The sequence below is a fragment of the Xiphophorus maculatus genome, chromosome 20 (genome assembly GCF_002775205.1).
Source record: "Xiphophorus maculatus strain JP 163 A chromosome 20, X_maculatus-5.0-male, whole genome shotgun sequence".
Classification (NCBI taxonomy): Eukaryota; Metazoa; Chordata; class Actinopteri; order Cyprinodontiformes; family Poeciliidae; genus Xiphophorus; species Xiphophorus maculatus.
In genome coordinates this window covers 28,963,240-28,981,978 of record NC_036462.1, presented here as the reverse complement: position 1 = coordinate 28,981,978, position 18,739 = coordinate 28,963,240, and the positions used below count along the sequence as shown (strand labels likewise).

At 40.7% G+C, this 18,739-nt stretch overlaps 1 protein-coding gene across 8 annotated transcripts in view; it reads right to left on the bottom strand.

The window, feature by feature from the left end:
• Nucleotides 1-18,739, bottom strand: part of magi1 (membrane associated guanylate kinase, WW and PDZ domain containing 1) — a 148,675-nt gene that overhangs the window by 8,233 nt on the left and 121,703 nt on the right. For 6 of the 8 annotated variants that reach the window (XM_023325657.1, XM_023325661.1, XM_023325659.1 and 3 more), the window contains 8 exons: nt 18,058-18,304; nt 13,507-13,598; nt 12,774-12,966; nt 9,019-9,405; nt 4,766-4,969; nt 1,362-1,455; nt 932-1,022; nt 65-208 (listed from right to left, as the gene is read on the bottom strand). In XM_023325657.1, coding sequence (XP_023181425.1) covers nt 65-208; nt 932-1,022; nt 1,362-1,455; nt 4,766-4,969; nt 9,019-9,405; nt 12,774-12,966; nt 13,507-13,598; nt 18,058-18,304 — 1,452 coding nt within the window. The remainder of the gene's footprint in view (nt 1-64; nt 209-931; nt 1,023-1,361; nt 1,456-4,765; nt 4,970-9,018; nt 9,406-12,773; nt 12,967-13,506; nt 13,599-18,057; nt 18,305-18,739) is intronic. The other 2 variants (XM_023325660.1, XM_023325658.1) reach the window with 2 other exon arrangements.

The following is an 18,739-nucleotide window of genomic DNA, read 5'->3' as shown; positions in this document are numbered from 1 at the left end:
AGATCTTTACAAACTTTACTTTAAACGTGTAGATCTGGAGCTTGTGCGGTTTACGTGTGCGTACCTTCATTTTCCCGTTGCGGACTGCGGCTCCTTCCTCGGCGAGCCTCAGCACGTACAGGTCCATGTTGTACTCTCTTCCTCCCCGCAGGCTGAAGCCGAAGCCTTTGCTGTCTCTATCCAGGTCCACCGAGTAGAACTCAGAGTCCTGGACGGAGGCGCGCAGACACACACACACACACACACACAAAAAACAACAGACAGATGCACAGAGACGGATGTGTTAGCATCAAGGTCATACGTGCGATTCGATTAAAGTGTGCGGTTTTTGTGCGCCCTTTAAAGCCGTCTCTAATTTCAGGAGCGGGGGGGACAAATGCCACCTCCAGGAAAAGCACACTCGCATCGCGTGCGCGTGTTTCCATGTGTGTGTATGCATATGGTCAGGTGTAAGGATGCTGAATTATTGATGCTTTGGGCTCTAGGCAATAGAGAGACAGACTGGGCAGCACAAGGACAGGCAGACAGTCTCTGCAGCTTTGTCTCCATGCCCTCCTAATCTCCTCTGCAGAGCGATCAATGTTATCTAGGAGAGCCATCTCCTCAACACCAGATTAATTCAGCGGCGAACACAATGGACTGAGGAGGTACTTTGAAAGTAAACAGGCTTTCCTTAATGCACGGACTCTGGCCGACAGCAGCCGGCGATCGCAAGAAGATAAATAAGTAAAAATGTACACCGTTCGTCCTTGGGAAGGTGGGTGTGCGTGTGTGTGTGTGTGTGAGCTGGGATGTGTGTTTTGTGTGGCCTAACAGCTTGAATAGATGGGTGAGGAGACAACGGGGAAGTGGTTAGAAGTGGTGAGTGCTTGATGGAGACAAGGAATGGATGAATGGACAGGTGAATGACTGGTGTGTGTTTTTTACTTACCTGAGTTGAGTCTGGCTGGATCGGGGGCTGCAGAGGAGGGTTTGGAGGGGTATTAAACTCATAAGATTCCTGTTTTGGTTTGGTGTTGGTCCTGAAAAAAAAAAGATACTCATTTAAATTAAAGAATGTAATGACAAAAGACTTTTGTCAAACTATGTCCGTTTTAGAAATCTTGCTTTTTTAATATATGATAGTCCGGTAAACTCAGTCAGTTGGGGACTAAAATCGTAACATTTGGTAATTTTCAGCTGGGACGGTTCGCTTTCACACTGCACCGTGTCAAACAATCCAAATGCTTTCGAAAACCTGTTTTCAATCAATTTGCAGTTCGTTCAAACGAACTGCAAATTGATTAAAGCGGACTAAACAGAGCTGAATGTTAAGAGCTTCTCCGATCAATTCAAAGTTCATTTCAAAGAGCGCCGCTCACCTGGCCTCAGGTGCCGCCTGTTGCTGAGGTGTGTGAGTGGTGGTTATGGTGGCAATCTTCTCAGCGTTGGTCAACAAAGACGCATTTGATGACTCTGTGGGGAAAAGGCAGAAAGACGAATGACATTACCATTCATTAAACAGCACATGGACAAGGAGAGGATGGTGCCACCACACCAGATGGACAAGCAAATAAAAAATAAAAAATAAAATAAAAATAAAAAAATCAATGTGAAATAACCAGGGTTTCTTTAAATGTTCACTTTTCAAACTCCATGTTTTTTGCGGGTTTTTTTCACATTAGCAGAATCCTGACTTGAAATGAAATAAAATGCTTCTGCAAAAAAGTGTTTGCAGAAGCTATTTCTGTTGAGGAAAGGTTTTAAATATAAAGCCTGAATGGATGGATGGAAACTCTTTGAATTATGAGTTACAACAACATTTAATTTCCCTTTGGGATCAATAAAGTATTTTGGAATCGAATTTCAATTGAATTGGTTTCTTGGTGTCTGCTCCACATGACTGCGTTGCCTCCTCAGCTTCCCACCAAGCCTGCATGCGAACTCTAGATTTCCTAAGACTCCCCTCTCTCTCTTCCTCTCTCTCTTCAGGGAACATAAAACCTTCTACATACGTTTGCTATTTCCTGATTTAGCATAAATCCATAATTTACGGTATTTGCATAATAACCGAGGCCTATCCGGTGTTCCAGGAGACTGTGATGGATTAAATCAATTTTTCACACTGGAAACATTTTCTTTCTTTTTTCTCAGATTTGCGCACTCATGGCCATTCAGCAGCTGTCAGCTCCAAAACATTAGCTGACCCACAGAAAGCCCTGTGGCTCCACCTCCAGCTTCCTCAGACACTCAGAAAACATCCGGGAGACGAGCATAAGACAGCAAGTTTTGGGCCGTCAATCATTGTGTCAAAGCACTCGTCGCTTTTCATTTCCACATGAAAGGCGCGCATTTCGTTTTGGGCCGGAACCGACGGTTTGACACAAAAGCTCCTGGTTATTTTCTGGGATCTCTGCAGCGACGGAATCAGATTTTGGTTTTATTACAAAGCAACAAAAACATTACTGCTGCATTTAGAAAGCTTTATTCACTTTCTAGGTTTTTTTTTTCTTTTACCTTTTAGTTACCCGATGAGTGGCAAACATTAGCAATCAGACAGAAGATTGGGCAGGATGAGTTTGGGTTTCCGACTGGATGTCGGCTTTTACAGCTTTATAATTGTCCTCATAAAAATCTAGTCAACCCTCCATCTGCTCATTTGCAAAACATGCACCATAACGCTTCACGATCTTTCTATTTATCTCTTCCCCCCTAAATGTTTCCAGTTAGTCTTTCCAATCTGTTGGTGAATCACTACCGTTTATTACCTTTAATGCACAGAAGACTTGAATCATTTCTTTCATTTGCCTCTCAGTCGATCAGAATATCCTCGAGACCAAAATTAAAATAAAAAACAGTGCAACAGACAAAAGCATTTACACTTTTACCACAACGCATCGCACTATTACCACAAAGTTCATTATATATATTTTTTTTTAAATACAAAGTAGTTCCAACTTTGGGCAGCAGGTAGTTGAATGCCCGGATGAAAACTTAAGAGTCAGCAAGTGACTTAAAACTAAAAGCCTGAACATGTAGCCAGTGCTACAATATTCATTTGTTAGAATGGTCGAGTAGTGAAAGTCCAGACCTAAATCCAATCAAGAATGTGTGTCCCAGACTAATCAGACTAAGCTGGAGGTATTTTGCACAGAAGAAAAGGTAAAAATATTGTCCCAGAACTGGAAAGCTTGTTGATGCTGTTGTGAAAATGAAACGTGTTTCTACAAAGTATTGACTCAGGCCGGTTGAATGGAAGTACTGGACACACCTTTCAGCTTTGTTACAGTCGATATAATGGTTAAAGAGGCGTTAAAATGCTTTTTATCTTACAAACTGTGCAATAAAATGTTACAAAAATATATCTGCTTTCTGCTGCACACCGCCATGCAGTAACATCTCCATTTCCAACTTTTGCTGCGAAGCTTCAGAGCAACATCTATCGCAAAACTCCATCCCCACGTTCACGCTGGAGCAACGAGGGCAGAACCTTGTGAGAAGCTCTTCCTGCCGTACTCGCATCGTAAACGTTATAGATCCACACGGAGACACACAACCGTTCGTAAACGGCAGCGGAGGAAATTCGCACTTAGAAGCCGACTTTTTGAGAGAACCTGCAGTCTTCCCCTAACAACTGTCTCCATGTCAGACAGCGTCTGGTTGACACATGCTCACGAACACAAACAGGACGTTTCATGTAGAGCACATCTGGTTATTTCTCCCCAGTGTTTTCTCCAAAGCTTTGTACGTCTGTTTGCCAGAGCAGTTTTGCCTCGCTGTTTTCGTAAGCTGCTCTGGACGGAAACAGAAGACGACGAAAGCCCTCTTCATTCATGAAGTGAGCTTGACGTCAGCGATGTGGACAAACAGCTCAAATCTCCACCAGTGAGCGGGTTGGTGGCGAGCATCGCCTTCCTCACGCTCGCACAAACTATTAAAAAGCATTTATGAGGAAGCCGAGGTGATTTTTAAGCATAGAACAACACGAAAGATGCACAAAGCTTTTTAATTTAAAGTCAAAACGACAGATTCGACACACTTGCGTACACAGAAGGAAGTTCTAGATCGTTCTCTGCTTCTCTCTTGCACACAAACAAACAAAGAGACAACTAAATTACTCTTGCATGCTCTGAAAGCGGGGGGCATGCCAAAGGCAAAAAACGCAACGGCTGGGAAGATTCCTAAATAACCCCAAAGAAGCTGTTCTGTCTACACCGCGGGGGCGCTTCGCTCACTTTAAAACGCAGAGAAACCTCAGCTCCATATCGCACAGGGATAACGTTGCAACTCCTCAAAGTGTAGATTAAGAAAAGAACAGCTTCTCAAATCTAATGTGACATTAAAAGTTTTAATAAGATTTAATTTATGAGTTGGTAAACTTGTAATACGTAAAGCTAAAAAAAAAGGCTAAATCTGTACTCAGCTTGGTTTGACCTACTAAATCTTTACGCCTTTTATCAGGTGTATAAAAATATCTAGTTTCAACTGTAAATACTGCTTTTCAAATTTAGGCTTTTAATTAAACGTTCAGTTGTACAAAATGGTGCGGATTCAAGGGGTGTAAATAAATATCAAGCTTTTTCCAAACCTTGAAAAACTCCTCGTTGAAAATTTGAGCATTTTCTTGGTCATTCATTCTTCAATCAATCGTCCGTACAAACCCTGGATAATCCAAACCTCTTGGAAGAGAACCTTCTAGCGGCACGTTTCTTGACAAGCGACAAAGCCGCTTCAAGATGTCAAAGGCGAGCTTGAAAACTAACCACAGCCTCCGTCGTCCACTCACCATCTCCGGGAATGATTCGCAGTGTGACGGTGTTCCCGGCCTCCTTGATGAGGTTGACGATGTCAGAGTGGGACTTGTTGGTGATCGAGTTCCCGTTCACGGCCAGGATGCGGTCGCCGACCTTCAGCTTCCCACAGCGGTCCGCCGGGCTCCCCTCGATGATGCGGCCTATTTTGTGAGGCATGGCCACACATGCATTTCCAGCTTTGGTCAACCATTGTCATGTTGGGATATGTGATTCAATGCGAGGGCGTGTGTGTGTTTGTGTGTTTAGAGAGATGGGAAAAGAAGGGAAAAGGGGGGAAAGGAGCAGAGAAAAGAGGATCAACAGAGTTGAGGGTTAATTTACCAGCAGCCCCAAAGCAAGCAAAGCCAAAGTCACTGAGAGAAGAAGAGAGGATTATCCTGTCAGGATTATATGCAAAGATCACTAATCTGTTCTATGAAGAAATCAGAATGTACCTGCATAGTACTTTTGATCAGAACTATTTTTTAATGATTAATCCAGAGTTACGTTTTCTAGATTTAAGACTGTATTTATCTCATTCAATGTTTTGTCCAACATGTAATGTTGGCTTATTTAAATTTGGGTTTAATATCAGTCAGTTTTAAGTGTTAAAAGCTCCAAAAATGAAAAACAAAACCTATTTCATCACCTGAGGAGCAGCATTCCATGGCAGACATGAGACTGACTAAAGGTGCATTTGTCGTTGTCTCGTCTTCAAAAAGAAGATGTGCGGCTCTTTTTGTTGTGTTTCAATTAATATGAGATTACTAAATATTTTCCTTGCGCGTCGTGATTGCACTTTTATTGTCCTGTTAACTTGAGATAAGTAAATCTCAAACTTGTTGTCGTTGAAAGTTTCAACATCCTTTTATCTTGTGATTGTTTTAACCAATCATCACATTATGCTGACATTCTGGAAATCAGGGCTTAACAGATTTAATTCAGCCCAGAAATAAAGACAACGATGCTGCCAGCTGGCTTAACCTCTATCACAAAAGATGCACCAATTACTTCTTGGAAATGACCAGTTTTCCTTTTAAACGTCTCTGATCAGTGATCAGCAAGTCAAATATTGAAAAGTCACAATTTTTTTCGCTATTTATTAAATGCATCAAAACTCTCAACTCTCCAAATGTTTAGTCATGCACTCTAATGAATTTATCTGTGTCTACTAAAAAAATTGGATTAGGGTTAAAGATGTGTGCTTTGATGCTTAAACAGCGATAATATTCTCTTACTTTGGGTTGGATTCAAAACCAGTACTTCTCTCCCACAAGCCTCAGTACATTGTTTCCATTCTATCTTAAATTTCTAGGCGAAAAAATAAGAAAACGAGTAGCTTAAATCAAATGTTAAATGGTATGAAATTAGAACCGGTACATCAGACCCCAAAGGGGAATAATCCAGCTCCACACGTGAAAAAAAAAAAAAAAAAAAAATCTGCTACAAACTATATGTCCCCTTTATATGACAACAATAAAACTGAGTCTAACACCAGGAATTCATGATCTTGTGATGGATCCAATCAGAATGAATCACCGTGTTAGCTTTTATACATCTATTATTTGTACTGGTAATTAATCTCATGAATGTCAATTTTTTTTGAGCAATTTAATATTAGAAAGTTAAACCTTTACAATCCTAGACATTAAACGGGACAAAATCCTGGACAAAAAAAAAATCATCTCCTTGGCATTTTTAGCTTGAAAAATGCTAAGGACATTTGTTTTAAGATTGTGTCGGAACCCTCAAATTCACTGGAAAACTATATCCAGTGCACTCTTGAATAGTCTCCCTTGATTAGACCTTGTGTAATACCACTAGTCTAAGTATATTTCAGATATTTCCATGTTAGCAGCAGGAAGCGGGTATGGAAACAGTTCTGATTTGTTACATCCCAGATAGCTGTACCTGCAGGATGTTAGAGACGACAAACATACATCAGAGCTGACATCTCCCCATCCACCCTGAGGTGTTTTCTTCCTCTTTGTCCGCATACTGTAGAATGCGATCAATCTCGTCTTCCTTTTCATTACTATTCATTCCACCTGTGCAACACACTTACTGCTTTTATTCTGCTACAAACATGTCTAAGTGCCCACCCCTGGCTATCCGTTAAATAAATCTAGTCAGATTTATGCTGTAAAATATTAAGCGCAAAAGGAAAGAGAAGGAAATGCCTCTTGTGAATTTTACATGTTAAGTCGGAGCGAATAAAGCGGAGCTGCTGGTTCGTGCTTTCCGCCGTGCTCCTGCGAAGGAGCAATTTGCGGCTTTGTGAGCAAACCTGTGATGCTAAGTTTTCGTCTATCCATGCCAACAGAGACAGGGAGCGAGGAGGGCAGAGGAATGACATAGCAGTTCAGAGCCTTGAACCTTTCTTTCCACATGGACTAACGCATTTGGGCACAGAACTGTGAGGTGGAAGGACAGTAACGCATGGTTTTCAAAATGTTTCACAAATAAATATTTGAAGGGGTGGGCAACTTTAGCCCCCCGGGAGTCCAGAGTTTGCAGGAACCACAGATTGATGCAGGTAAACTTGGAGGCCTTCTGCTCTCCACCGGGTCTGCATGGATACGAACCGAAACTTATGGCAAATATAAACCTTAATTAGATTTAGGTGCAGACTTTGACAAAGCCAATACAGTATATGAACATTCTCAAAACCCAATCTTTCAATTTTAGCTCTGGCCATATACAGAAGTTTGTTCTGCTGGACATTGACCTCTAACCCATTTTCAAGCTTTTTCAGCCTCTCTACATGCTTCTCTCCCAGGATTTCCCTGTAGTCAGCTCTAACCATTGGCGACTGGCCTCAGCAAATCCAGGAACAAGTCTCCACAAGGCAGTTTTGAGTTATCTTCAGATTCTGAAAGTGTGCATCCTAAGATTTCCAATAATGTCAACACATGGCAATCAAAAAAAAGAAATCAAGAAGCTATGGGCATGTGAATGTTGGCCTTCTGGAATCCAGATTTTTGAGAAAACAGGCGTCAAAGTTTCTAGATTCTCCCCAAATTACAGGTGTTAAAGGCTCCTCTCATAAGCCAGATTTTGTTTAGCTTATCTAGTCGGAAATATACATTCTTAGACGTTATCAGCTTTTGTCATCCCCACTTCTCTCTACAACTATTTCCTGTCTGATTACTGTCAATGAAGGGCAACAGCACCACAAGAAAAAAAATTTAAAATTCCCATTGCATAATTCTGCCACCACCTTGGTGAGCTCATAGTAACCTAAAGCTTGCATTTGGTCGCAAACACCGTTTAATCAAATCAAACACAGGTGGATTTGCTAATTAGGTCAATTTTGTAGTATCAGTGTAAAGAAAAATAAATGCAAGTCACACGTTTCAGATATTTATCTGTGCACAATTTCAATAAATTGTTCCAATGCTTTATGCTGGTACATCCGATAAAATACTATAAAAACACACTGAATTATGTGGTTGCATGTTGAAATATGTGTAATAGTTCAAAGGAGTGTGAGTCGCATGGTACTGAATAGGCAAAAGCAGTTAGAGAAAAGAGTGCACTGCTTAGAGAGAGGCACCACTAATTTATGAAAAGCAAAAAAAAAAAAAAAAGATTATGTACTGAAAAATGTCATGACTAAAAAAAATCATAGATATGCAACATTTATTAGCAATTAAGCAATTCAATATTGTCTAAAAACTGATTCTGGGGTGTAAAAAAGCTAAATATCAGTAAAGTCCCATTGATTCGTCTATTTACCCTTTGGAGAACTGCATCCTCATTAAGCTGTCATTAGGCTTTTAGTGCCAACCTGCTCGGCTGAAGCAATTTAAGTGGAGCTGAATAATACAGACGTCTTACGTAAGACCCACTTCACTTGTGATCAATTATGAAAGCTTTGTGCGAGTGTAGCAGCAGCTGCAGGGGGAAGAAAGGGTTTCAGTGTCTTGGTTTGACAGGCTGGAAAGGAAATGAGGCAAAAAAAAAAAAAAAAAAAAAAAAAAAGATGCGCTTCTTTGAAGGCTGTTGATACTGATCTGGTGTGACTGTAAATAGCCAGAATCGGTGCTTGCTGTCAGGCTATTTAGCGCTCGGTGGTTCTCAAAGGAGTTCCACAAAGGAGACAAAAACAGATGAAAGAACCCAAAGGTAAGAAAAAAAAGGCTTGGTGTGTGTTTTAGTTTGTGCTGGGTTGAACTGTAATATTTGCATGTAGCTTAATAACCTGCGAATATTCTCCAAGTTTATTAAGCGAAGCGTCTCTTACCGAAGGTGGTGCCCGCTTCAGGCCGCGACACCGACGACACGATGACGAAACCAAAGCCTTCGTTCTCGCCCCGTCGGATCTCCACGTCGTAGGGATGCACGGCGGAGGCGGCGACAGGGACCGAGTTTGTGGTGCCGTTTGGGGGCTGGGAGGACGTGGTTGCAGCTGCAGCGGCGACCACAGCGTTCCCACCGATCCCGGCGCCGCCTCCTCCTCCGCCTCCGCTACCGATGCCGGAGGTGGAGCCGCTGCCGGAGCTGACGGTGTTGAGGGAGTTCTGGCTGCCCTGCGGCGTGCGCTTGCCCATATCCTCCGTCAGGCTGGGCGCCTGGGTGCTGCTGTGGTGTGAGGACGCTGGCGACGGAGGGACATCTCCCTCTGATTTAACTGCATGAGACAGAAGCGTAAGGTGAGTAAGGGGTTAAAGAGGAAGCAGCATGAGAGAGATTTTATTAAAGGAAATAAAGAAGAACAAACAGGAAGGCGAATAAGAGACAGAGAGATGAGCCAGCATCAAGCATCAAGAGGAACATCAAAAGCAGCTGGTAAGAGTTGGGCCAGTCTTTGCTTTTAAAGAGAATTGGGAGACATTGAAATGCCGACGCACAGCACAATGAGACGATTACATGAGTAAATCTTATGTCATCAATTAAGCCGAGGTGGATCATAATTAGCTACATTTACTCAGTTACAGTCACTTGAGTAACTTTGAAAATAATAAAAATAAAGAAATGAGTAGTACACTATTTTTATACTTTTACTTCAATAATAAGATTGTGAAGTATTGCCACTCTTACTTTACTTGAGTAAAGCTTCTGGATACTCCACCTACTGTGAGTAACTTTAAGGAAGAACAAATATGTTTTAGCCCAAATATACACCAGGTAGAAACACAAACCTATAGTTTATGTTGAAGTGAGACTTGTTGCACTTGCACAAGATTTGCTTTAAGGTTGTTTTTTTTTAATCTGCTGAGCCTTTTGTGCCATTTGGAGGTTAAGTGAATACAGTGAACGCCATATATTGTCACTGGAAGTACTTTACCTTTCATTGTTTCTGTGCATTGTTTTGTATTTTAGTCTTTAAAATACCAGAAATTTCACACAATATAAAAACTTTCTCCATCTGAAGAAAGTAAGCACTCGAGTAGCCCTTATATGAAATACTTTTTTTTTAACTCTTACTTGAGTAATTTCTTGAATGACTACATTTTACTTTTACTTAGAATATTTCAAAGTAGTGCTATTTGTACTTGAGTACCATTTCTGTGTACTCTACCCACCTACTCTAGTACGTCTAATAAAAGTACTTTCTTTCATCTCACTGCTGGCTTACGTCGGAGGACGACCTCCTTCAGTACTCTGCCCTCTGCTCTGTTGTGAACACAAGCTAAACCGAGGACGTGTCCTGCCTGCACAAGCTCCACATTTCATTTCATTCCACATTTCATTTCCTGTACGGCGGCTCAGGGAAGGCGCCTCATACCGTCTGCCCTCTGAGGCGGACGGGGAACAAGCAATGGACTAATGTCTGGGCTGCCGTCATCGGGCCAAAGGTTGAGCATCCTCTCTATCACGTTTACGGGCCGTTTCTTTACGGGCCTGCTGAGGAGCGGGGCGTAGCGGAGCGGAGATGAGCACCGCCACATCAGCGATGGGGCGAAATGTTTATTTGAAGCAGAGGCCGATTGCTTCCAGCTCCACAGACTAAAGAGGAGGAAGGAAGAAGGTCGTGCACATACAGTAGTAAGGGAGGCCCCAGTCTCCTTGTGGAGCTGTGATAAATATAGATACAACTAGTGCTATAAGTAATGGCTCAGGTAGTGCAAAGTAAAGAGCACATCTTAGCTTCTGAACAGCATCAAAGCTTGATACACAAGCTTTTATTGAAAAGAAATGCTTAAAAAGTTATGGCAGTGAAGTCTTAAAAATATTTGGGGATTGGAAAGTAAGAAGTCATCGGCATTAATGTAAACTTTATGCTTAATGGGACGTATCGTTGCGCATACCCTTAATGTGCTGACAGCATCAGGAGGATATTGTCAATATTTTAAAAACTAGATAAAAACAACAAAAAGTTGTGTGCCTTGATTTTTGATGAATAGTATCCACTGAGTTAGGAGAGAAGTGCCAATACGGTGCTTCCCCTAATCAATACTTTAAACATTGTTAAACAATTAATTGCACCTTGACAACAGAAAAACATTTATTTCACTAGTATTTACTATTTTTAAAAATGCAGGTATAAAGTTTCAGCACAGCTAAAATAAACAAATATTTTTTTTAATGTTTTTAATAACAACAAAGCCCTAAAAATCATTAAGACTGAAATGAAAATAAAGTAAAACAGGCATCTTTTCAGTCAGAATTGCAGAAGGGCAAAAAATCAGTTCCCATTAAACCCCTTGTATTAAATATGATCATGGAGACTGCAACATTTCCACATAACATAAATATGCATTGTGCTCACTAAGCATATGTATTATTTATGAGTTTATCTGGTTTATATTTAATTTATTAAGCTGTTAACATTGTCTTTGTAGTTAAATGTGCTTGAAGCAGGCAGAGTTCAAGTTGATGGGATAAGCTCCCCTGTTGTACACAGTGCACACAATACGCTCACAGAAAGCACAGAAAAGAAAAATGGCTGCAAATTTTGTGCAAACCAAATACAGAGGTCAATTAATTACTACATTTGCCAAAGCTTGTGATCATTTTGTGGCAATCTTATGTACAAATACTTAATAATGGAACATAATATGAGCATAATTGAATCCTTCCAACAAACTTTTGGTTATCAAAACGTGTGTAAAAATAACCATTTTAAAAAAACATTGAAAATGTTTTGCTTTACAGATTGATCTTCAAATATAATTATTGACAAAAAAGATTCTAACCTATAGGCAATACTGTGGGAGAGATTTTAAAGTCCAAAATTGGGAAGGTAAAGCAAATGTGCAAGAGATGCACACAGTCTTGGGTCCTTTTCCTTTCTTGATAGGATAGTCAACTGATAAATGATCAGTTTTGACAACATGAGATGTTGGGGTTTAGAAATAAAAAGCAAAAACTAAAAGATAAACTTCATGAGCAATGTGGGCTTTCTGAACGCCCTGGATGTGCTCACAGCACATTCACCCCACACAATAACCACAGTGATATGCTCAGGGTTTGATAGCCAATTAATTAATCTTAATTTCAAACCTTAAAAGTTGTCCTGGTGACCAACACAATGACAATGATTAAAAAAAAACTCATTAGAATAAAACAATATTTTATGTTCAGTGTGACCATAGGTGGGATTTCTAACTTGATTGAATAACAGTGGACAAAGGGGACAATTCTGTTGCTCCCAGCACAAAATATGGGAAACCAATAGGAATGGATATAAAGAATTAATCCAGGTTGCTTTACTGGAAACTAATCTTTCCAGTAAAGCAAACACACCGTCCCATTCCACATGGCCAAAAGCTTTCTCTGAATCATAAACACTGTTTTCCACCAGGTTTACTGAAAGTATGTACAAAATATTGAAAAAAGCGCCGAATATCAATAGAGGACGGCTTTTTATATACCCTTGCTGATGTTCAGACATAACTGGAGGCAAAATCTTTTTCAGAGGGCGAGAAAGAGTTAAAAGTCAACTTTCAGAGGTGAAACAGGACTAGAGGACTAAAATGTGAGTTTGAGAAACATTTGAATGGAGAATTTTGTGGAAAGTAGACTGTAGTACTTGGCCTCCTTGTCTCTCCTCACCTGCGTAGTTGGTTTTACGTCGCACAGTGAGATTAACGTGGCCCTGCTTGGCAGCCTGCTGCATCAGCTGCACCACCAATTGATGCGACTTGCCCACCACCGCTGTGCCGTCCACGCATATCAGTTCATCTCCGGATCGGAGGCGACCGTCCTCATCCGCAGCGCCGTACTTCACTATGTGGCCGATGTAGATCTGGAAGACAGGCGAACGCAAATGAACAAACTCCAACCAGGAAACGAAGGAAGTAACCGACACATTCGTCCTGTGCTCTTTACATGTTACGCAACAATGTAAACCTAGCTGTTGTGTTTTTATTCTTAGACTTACAAAAGTGTGCAGTAATTCAACCCATGACTAACAATAAATTAGGTTTTTCTTAAGGGGAGAAGGAAGAACAACGCAACAGTGTGGGGCAGTGAACCAGAGCAAACAATAACTTGCCTACAAAGAAGTGAAAGGGAAAAAAAAAGACAATTGAAATCATCGTATCAGAGAGAAACTGTTTTGTTAAAAATCCATTATGCGAATTTGTCTAGAGTCCAACATAATAATAAAAAAGAACCGTGCAGCTTCTCACTCAGATGCTGGGGATAAAACCTGTTATATTTGTTCATGTTACTGAAACACCTGAGTTGGACTTCTCACAAATATACAGTAAAATAGTGTTAGCAGGGAAAGGAACGCAAGTAGGTTCAATTCGTGAGAGATTCAGGAACTTTTTGAGACACTCACAGGTTCTCCTGGCTCGTTGCCTCCGAGGATCCTGAAGCCGAAGCCCGTGTCCTTTCTCCACAGGAAAATGTCCTGCTCCTGGAAGTCTGGAACTATGAAATCAATGAAACACCATCAGTCATCCCAGGGATTTTTTTTTCTTCCATAGTCCCTTCACCAGTGCAAAAAACCCATCCATGATGAGTTTGAGGGAGGACATTAAGCTTGATTCAGTCAAATTTTCTTGCAACATTGGGATCATAATAAGACCTGCTGTTCTTCAGCAACAACTATGTTTTTGTGTCAGGATGTTGATGGTTCTCTTAGTAATTTTAGGCTTTGATATGAAAGTGTCATATGTCGCAAACACAGGAGGAGTAAACAAGTGGTGCATCAACGGTGAGAGCGTTTATTTTTGGTCCAGAGCAAAAGTAAAAAACTGTTGTTGTTATTTTTGTGACATAATTAGAAACTACATGACTGGGACTCTTGTTTGATATCTGAAATAGTAAACTTTTTTATTTTTAATGTGTTAAAAATAAAAAACACATTACACTCACTCAGATCAGTTGGAGAACAATGTTTCTTTATGAAAAATGTGGCATATTTGCATTTCCATTGTCCTCTAGTAAGCACGGGATAAAAAAAGATGTTTGTTTTTTTTTAGATGTGAATCTGTTCACTTTCTTTATTGAAGTCCAAAAATAAACTGAAAGGGCTGACACTGCTTTGAGAAAAAGAAAAAGAAATCATTCCTCTCTAAATTCTTCACAATACAGACAAACCACAGCTCCCTTTTCCACAAGCACAGCCTTCAATGTATGCATTGGGATTTCATGATAGGTAGAGAAGCATCATCGTGAAGTGGAAAGTTAATGGTTTTGCAAATAAAAATCTGAAAAATATGGTGTGCGTGTATATTCAGTCCCCCCCCAACCCTCAATCAATATTTGTGGAAGAACATTTTGCTGAAAGTGCAGCTGCACTACTTTCGCCTGCAGAAGTGTCCAAACCTTTTGACATGGGGGTCAGGATGACAAATTGAAAGTAGTTCAAGGGCGAGGGTTGCATTTTTATTTCGGTTTCTTTTTATTTTAACTGGATGTCTGCAGCCCGATTTACTATTAAAATAAATTAAAAGCAAAAAAAAAAAAAAAAACTTGGTTGGTTTAAGATGACTACTCTGTCTTGCATCTTAAATCTTTTTTTTAAGAACACTTTTATCCATCTACGTCTTTAGAACGGCCTCAAGTTATTGAAAATTGCAGCCTAGCATTAATTTTTTTAAAATGCATCTCAATCGTCCTGAACATGCAAGTCAAAGTCATGTCACTCTTGAATTGAGTTGAAGGCTGCACGAAACCATTTTAAGGGCCGCACTTTGGTCAGTCGTGCTCTACCTCTGCATGGTTTAAACAATGCTGAGCCCTTCACTTGTATTCATGACACTTAAGCACATCATAGTAAAAGGGGATTGTGGTGAGGGGGTGGGGGGCAAAAAACAATTGATTCTCACACTTTTCTAATTTTTTTTTTTTTTTAATCTATCATTTTCTTTCCAATAAACAGAAACTAGAACTTGTCTTAGACTAGCACGTACAATTCTAATAAATACATTGAACCTCAAGGTTGTAATATGAAGAAATACGTAAAAACATTTTCAAGGGGTAGGAATATTTTTGCAAGACACTGCAAACAGTAATGCATAAACTTGAGCTAGTGTTTGTACAGTCGCAGCTGTGCATCTCTCAACAAAACCCCAGAGAGATTTCAATTTTGCTTCAGCGCAGGCCGCTGCTGCCAAAACCGCAAAGAAACGCCAGTGTGGTGCGAAGCGCAAGAAGCCTGTTTCCAATCTGTTCTTTCAGTCAACATTTCAAATCCATGCAGAGTGAAGCTCTTCCTCCCAGTTTACTCCAATGTTTTTTTGTATTTTGTTCTGTAGAGTAACGGAGTGAGTCAAAGGCTAACTGTTGCAATCTGTCCGTGGTGATTAATAGATCCATAAGCGATCCCTGTGGTGAGGCAACTGGGCATAAGAGGGCGTTTCAAAAACAGACACGCAGAGCCAAAGCAACAGTACGCTTGGTTCAAACATTAAGAAAATTAATCTGGGAACATGTTAAAACCCAGAGATAATCAAAACAGAGCCCAATAAAACATGAAGCCGCCAACCTTTTCAGGCCCAGCTAATTTGAAGCATTTTGTGAGTCAGTTTTTTGGGAGGATTATTTGTGCAAATGGAAATCATTCAGCACCTGATGCGTGGAAAGACCTTGATCTCAGCAGAGCGTGTCATTACGTTGAAAGCGAAAGTGGAGAAATTTCTTTGCCCGGGCCCTACGGAACCAACACTGAAGGATTTCTGAAACGAAAGCTCACAGGAGGAGGAGGGAGAGGATTGACGCCTACTGATACGGGTCACTTGTCCTCTCTAATTCCAGGTGTTCCTCCTGACCTTTCCGTGTGTCACAATCCCATTTCATCTTCTTGCTTTGTTCTCCCTCTGATTCACTTACAACTAAATGGAAACCTTTTTTTTACTGATTCTGAAATAATTTTCCTTTATTTTCTCTGTTTATCATGAGCTAACCAAGTCAGGCAATTTGAAAAAAATATATAAACCCTGTGAGGAATTTATCAAATTAAAATCGACTTGTAGAAATATTTTCTATCTCTATTTTTTGAATTTTTATTTTTATTTCCCTCAATCTCACTTTTCTCTTTTCCTTTTTGCACAAGCCAATGTTCTCAGCCCTCTAAATAATGAAACATCCCTGACAAGAGATGTTTGGCCATCTGGTGAGATGTTACCACTTATGAACCTCCTGTGTTTTTCCTCAGAGTTACTCTCTTTTTGTACTTCAAAATTTGACAGTTGATCTGAGCGTTATTCTTATTAATTGGAGGCATCTACTAGCACGGTAGCTGGAAAGAAAGGGCTGAGCAATCCACTGACAACCACTCCACCATTGCCGCTAATTACGTACTACGTGGCTCTTGTGGGAAGTCATATGTCAGTGGTGTTAATGCTGAGAAATGAACAAAAGCGGCATCATTAGTCCATACTGAGAAAAGAACCAAAAACATGTGCGAAACCTTTGCTTTTTAGGAGACTATCTGCGCTCGCCTGGCTGGTTCGCCGTGGTGCTAACCAGGCATCTGTTAATGACCAAATTAGCTGATCTGCGAATAATGACACAAGTGCAGCCGCATCACAGTAGCAAGACAACATTTACGCATGTTGTAGACAGCCAAATGTAAGACAAATTTTTTAAATCAACCAGAAGTTTCAAAGACTAAATCAAATGTCCTCTGTCTTTCACAAACCCTGCGCCCCTAAAAGGCAACCTCAAACTCATGACGAAGGGTGGTGCAGGAGCAGAAGCATTACTTCATGCCAAATGTTACAGCTAACTTGGCTTAGCACAGAGAGAGCGAGGGGAATTAATTGTGAACTATCAAACATAAACAAAATACTACATATTTTTAAGAGGAAACTTGATATTTTTTTTGTTTAAAGTAGCCAAAACTCGAATACTCAACTGCGTAACCTCGCTTTCAATGCTAGCTAAGTTAGGCTGATTGGCAGCTTTGTGTTCAGTTTCCAGCACCTGAAAACAAGCAAGAGCATACTTAATGCTGCGCTTCATTTACCTCTGAAGTCTAAACGTGGATACTGGATTTATGTCACAACAAAGCTGTGAGTCAGGAAGCCAGTGGGATTTGCTAATTATTGAGGTACTAACTAGGGTTGACTCTTTGCCAAATGATCCCTTTGGTGTTTCAGTAATCTCTATTGTGATTTTTGGGGACTTCAAAATAATATTGTCTGGCACAGGACTTTCTACACCAACCGTGCATCAATTTGTACCTGGCTTCACAATCCTCCATGCCAGCCACTGGCAAATAAGATTTCAAGTATTTTGCTATAGGAAATGTGGCTATGACTCCAATAGAAGAAAGATATTTCTTTTCTTTTCTATCATATTTCATTAGTCAATTGGCTCAAACAGGGATCAAAAGAGTAACAGTTATGTATGGAAATAGGGTGCAACTTGATTTAATCTGTGTGAATTCAAAGTAAGGAAGAAACAGCTGGGAATGTGCAGGTACATAATGGGGATATACGTGTGGGGGCTAGATACCTAAGGAACAAGTTCACAAACAGAAGTATTGAACGATGTGTTCTGTTCATTTAATAAGATAAAGGCAGCCAGAAGAGTAAATAAACAGAGAAATTCTGGATCTTTAAACGGTTTTTACTTTTAAAAACTCTTTGATGCATGATGACTCTTTGGAGACATCATGCTTTCCAAGTTGGATATCCCACTTCTTGTGCTTGCATTTCTAACTAAAAGCTCAGAAAAACAGACTTCAGAGTACAAATGGAGCACAGCATTAGGTTGCACATAGTACTACTTCCAGTAAAGAGGCTAGAACCAGCTACTTACATACAGGCTTTATTTGCTTCCCAAACCTCTCAGCTCCCATTGGAAATACACCAGGGGTGCACACCCCACCGCCCCATGCAGCCCTCATCCAACCGCCACCAAAAATTCATATACTTACGCCTACTTTCATACATGCTCCTGGACTGGGCCCAGATCTTAAAGGGGTCGGGTTTTCTGTGGGTGGTCCCGTCTCCTTGGGAGTCCTGGGAAGGCAGGCCAGGCAAGGGCTGCGAGGGGGCCGGGGGAGTGCTGCTCTCGTTGAGGGGGGCTGCCAGAGAAGAGTGCACGGGCGAGTCTGTGTGGGTGCTCCGGTGGCTGGAAACACTATGCTGGGAACTGCTCTGACTGTCCTTCCTTGACAATTGCTGTAGGGGAAGTAGATCAATATAATTTGACTCTTTAAAATAGGCTTTAATGGAGCATGGAAGATTAAACTCAGAGTTGACGTATAAGGGTTATTGCATTCTCTGCCGCTGATAAGAGAGCCATCAGAGCTGCGGCTGGTGAGAGGAGATGAAGATACAAATACAAAAGAGTTTCATATTATAGCAGCAAAAAGACCAACAATTGCTTCTCCTCAGGGTAAAAGGAAGCACGCTCTGTGTTTCTACCTTAATCAGCTAACAGAATAATCAAGCTGCTTTATTCAGAGAAATTCCGTTATCTTGCATGAGTACTGAGAGAAAAAAAAAAATCTGTGTGGTTTCTCATGATTAAGTCATTCGGCTGAGATAAAAACACAGTGGATCAATTTAGAAGGGCCACATTGCCTATTCCTTTTGTCTGGCAGAGGGGGGAGT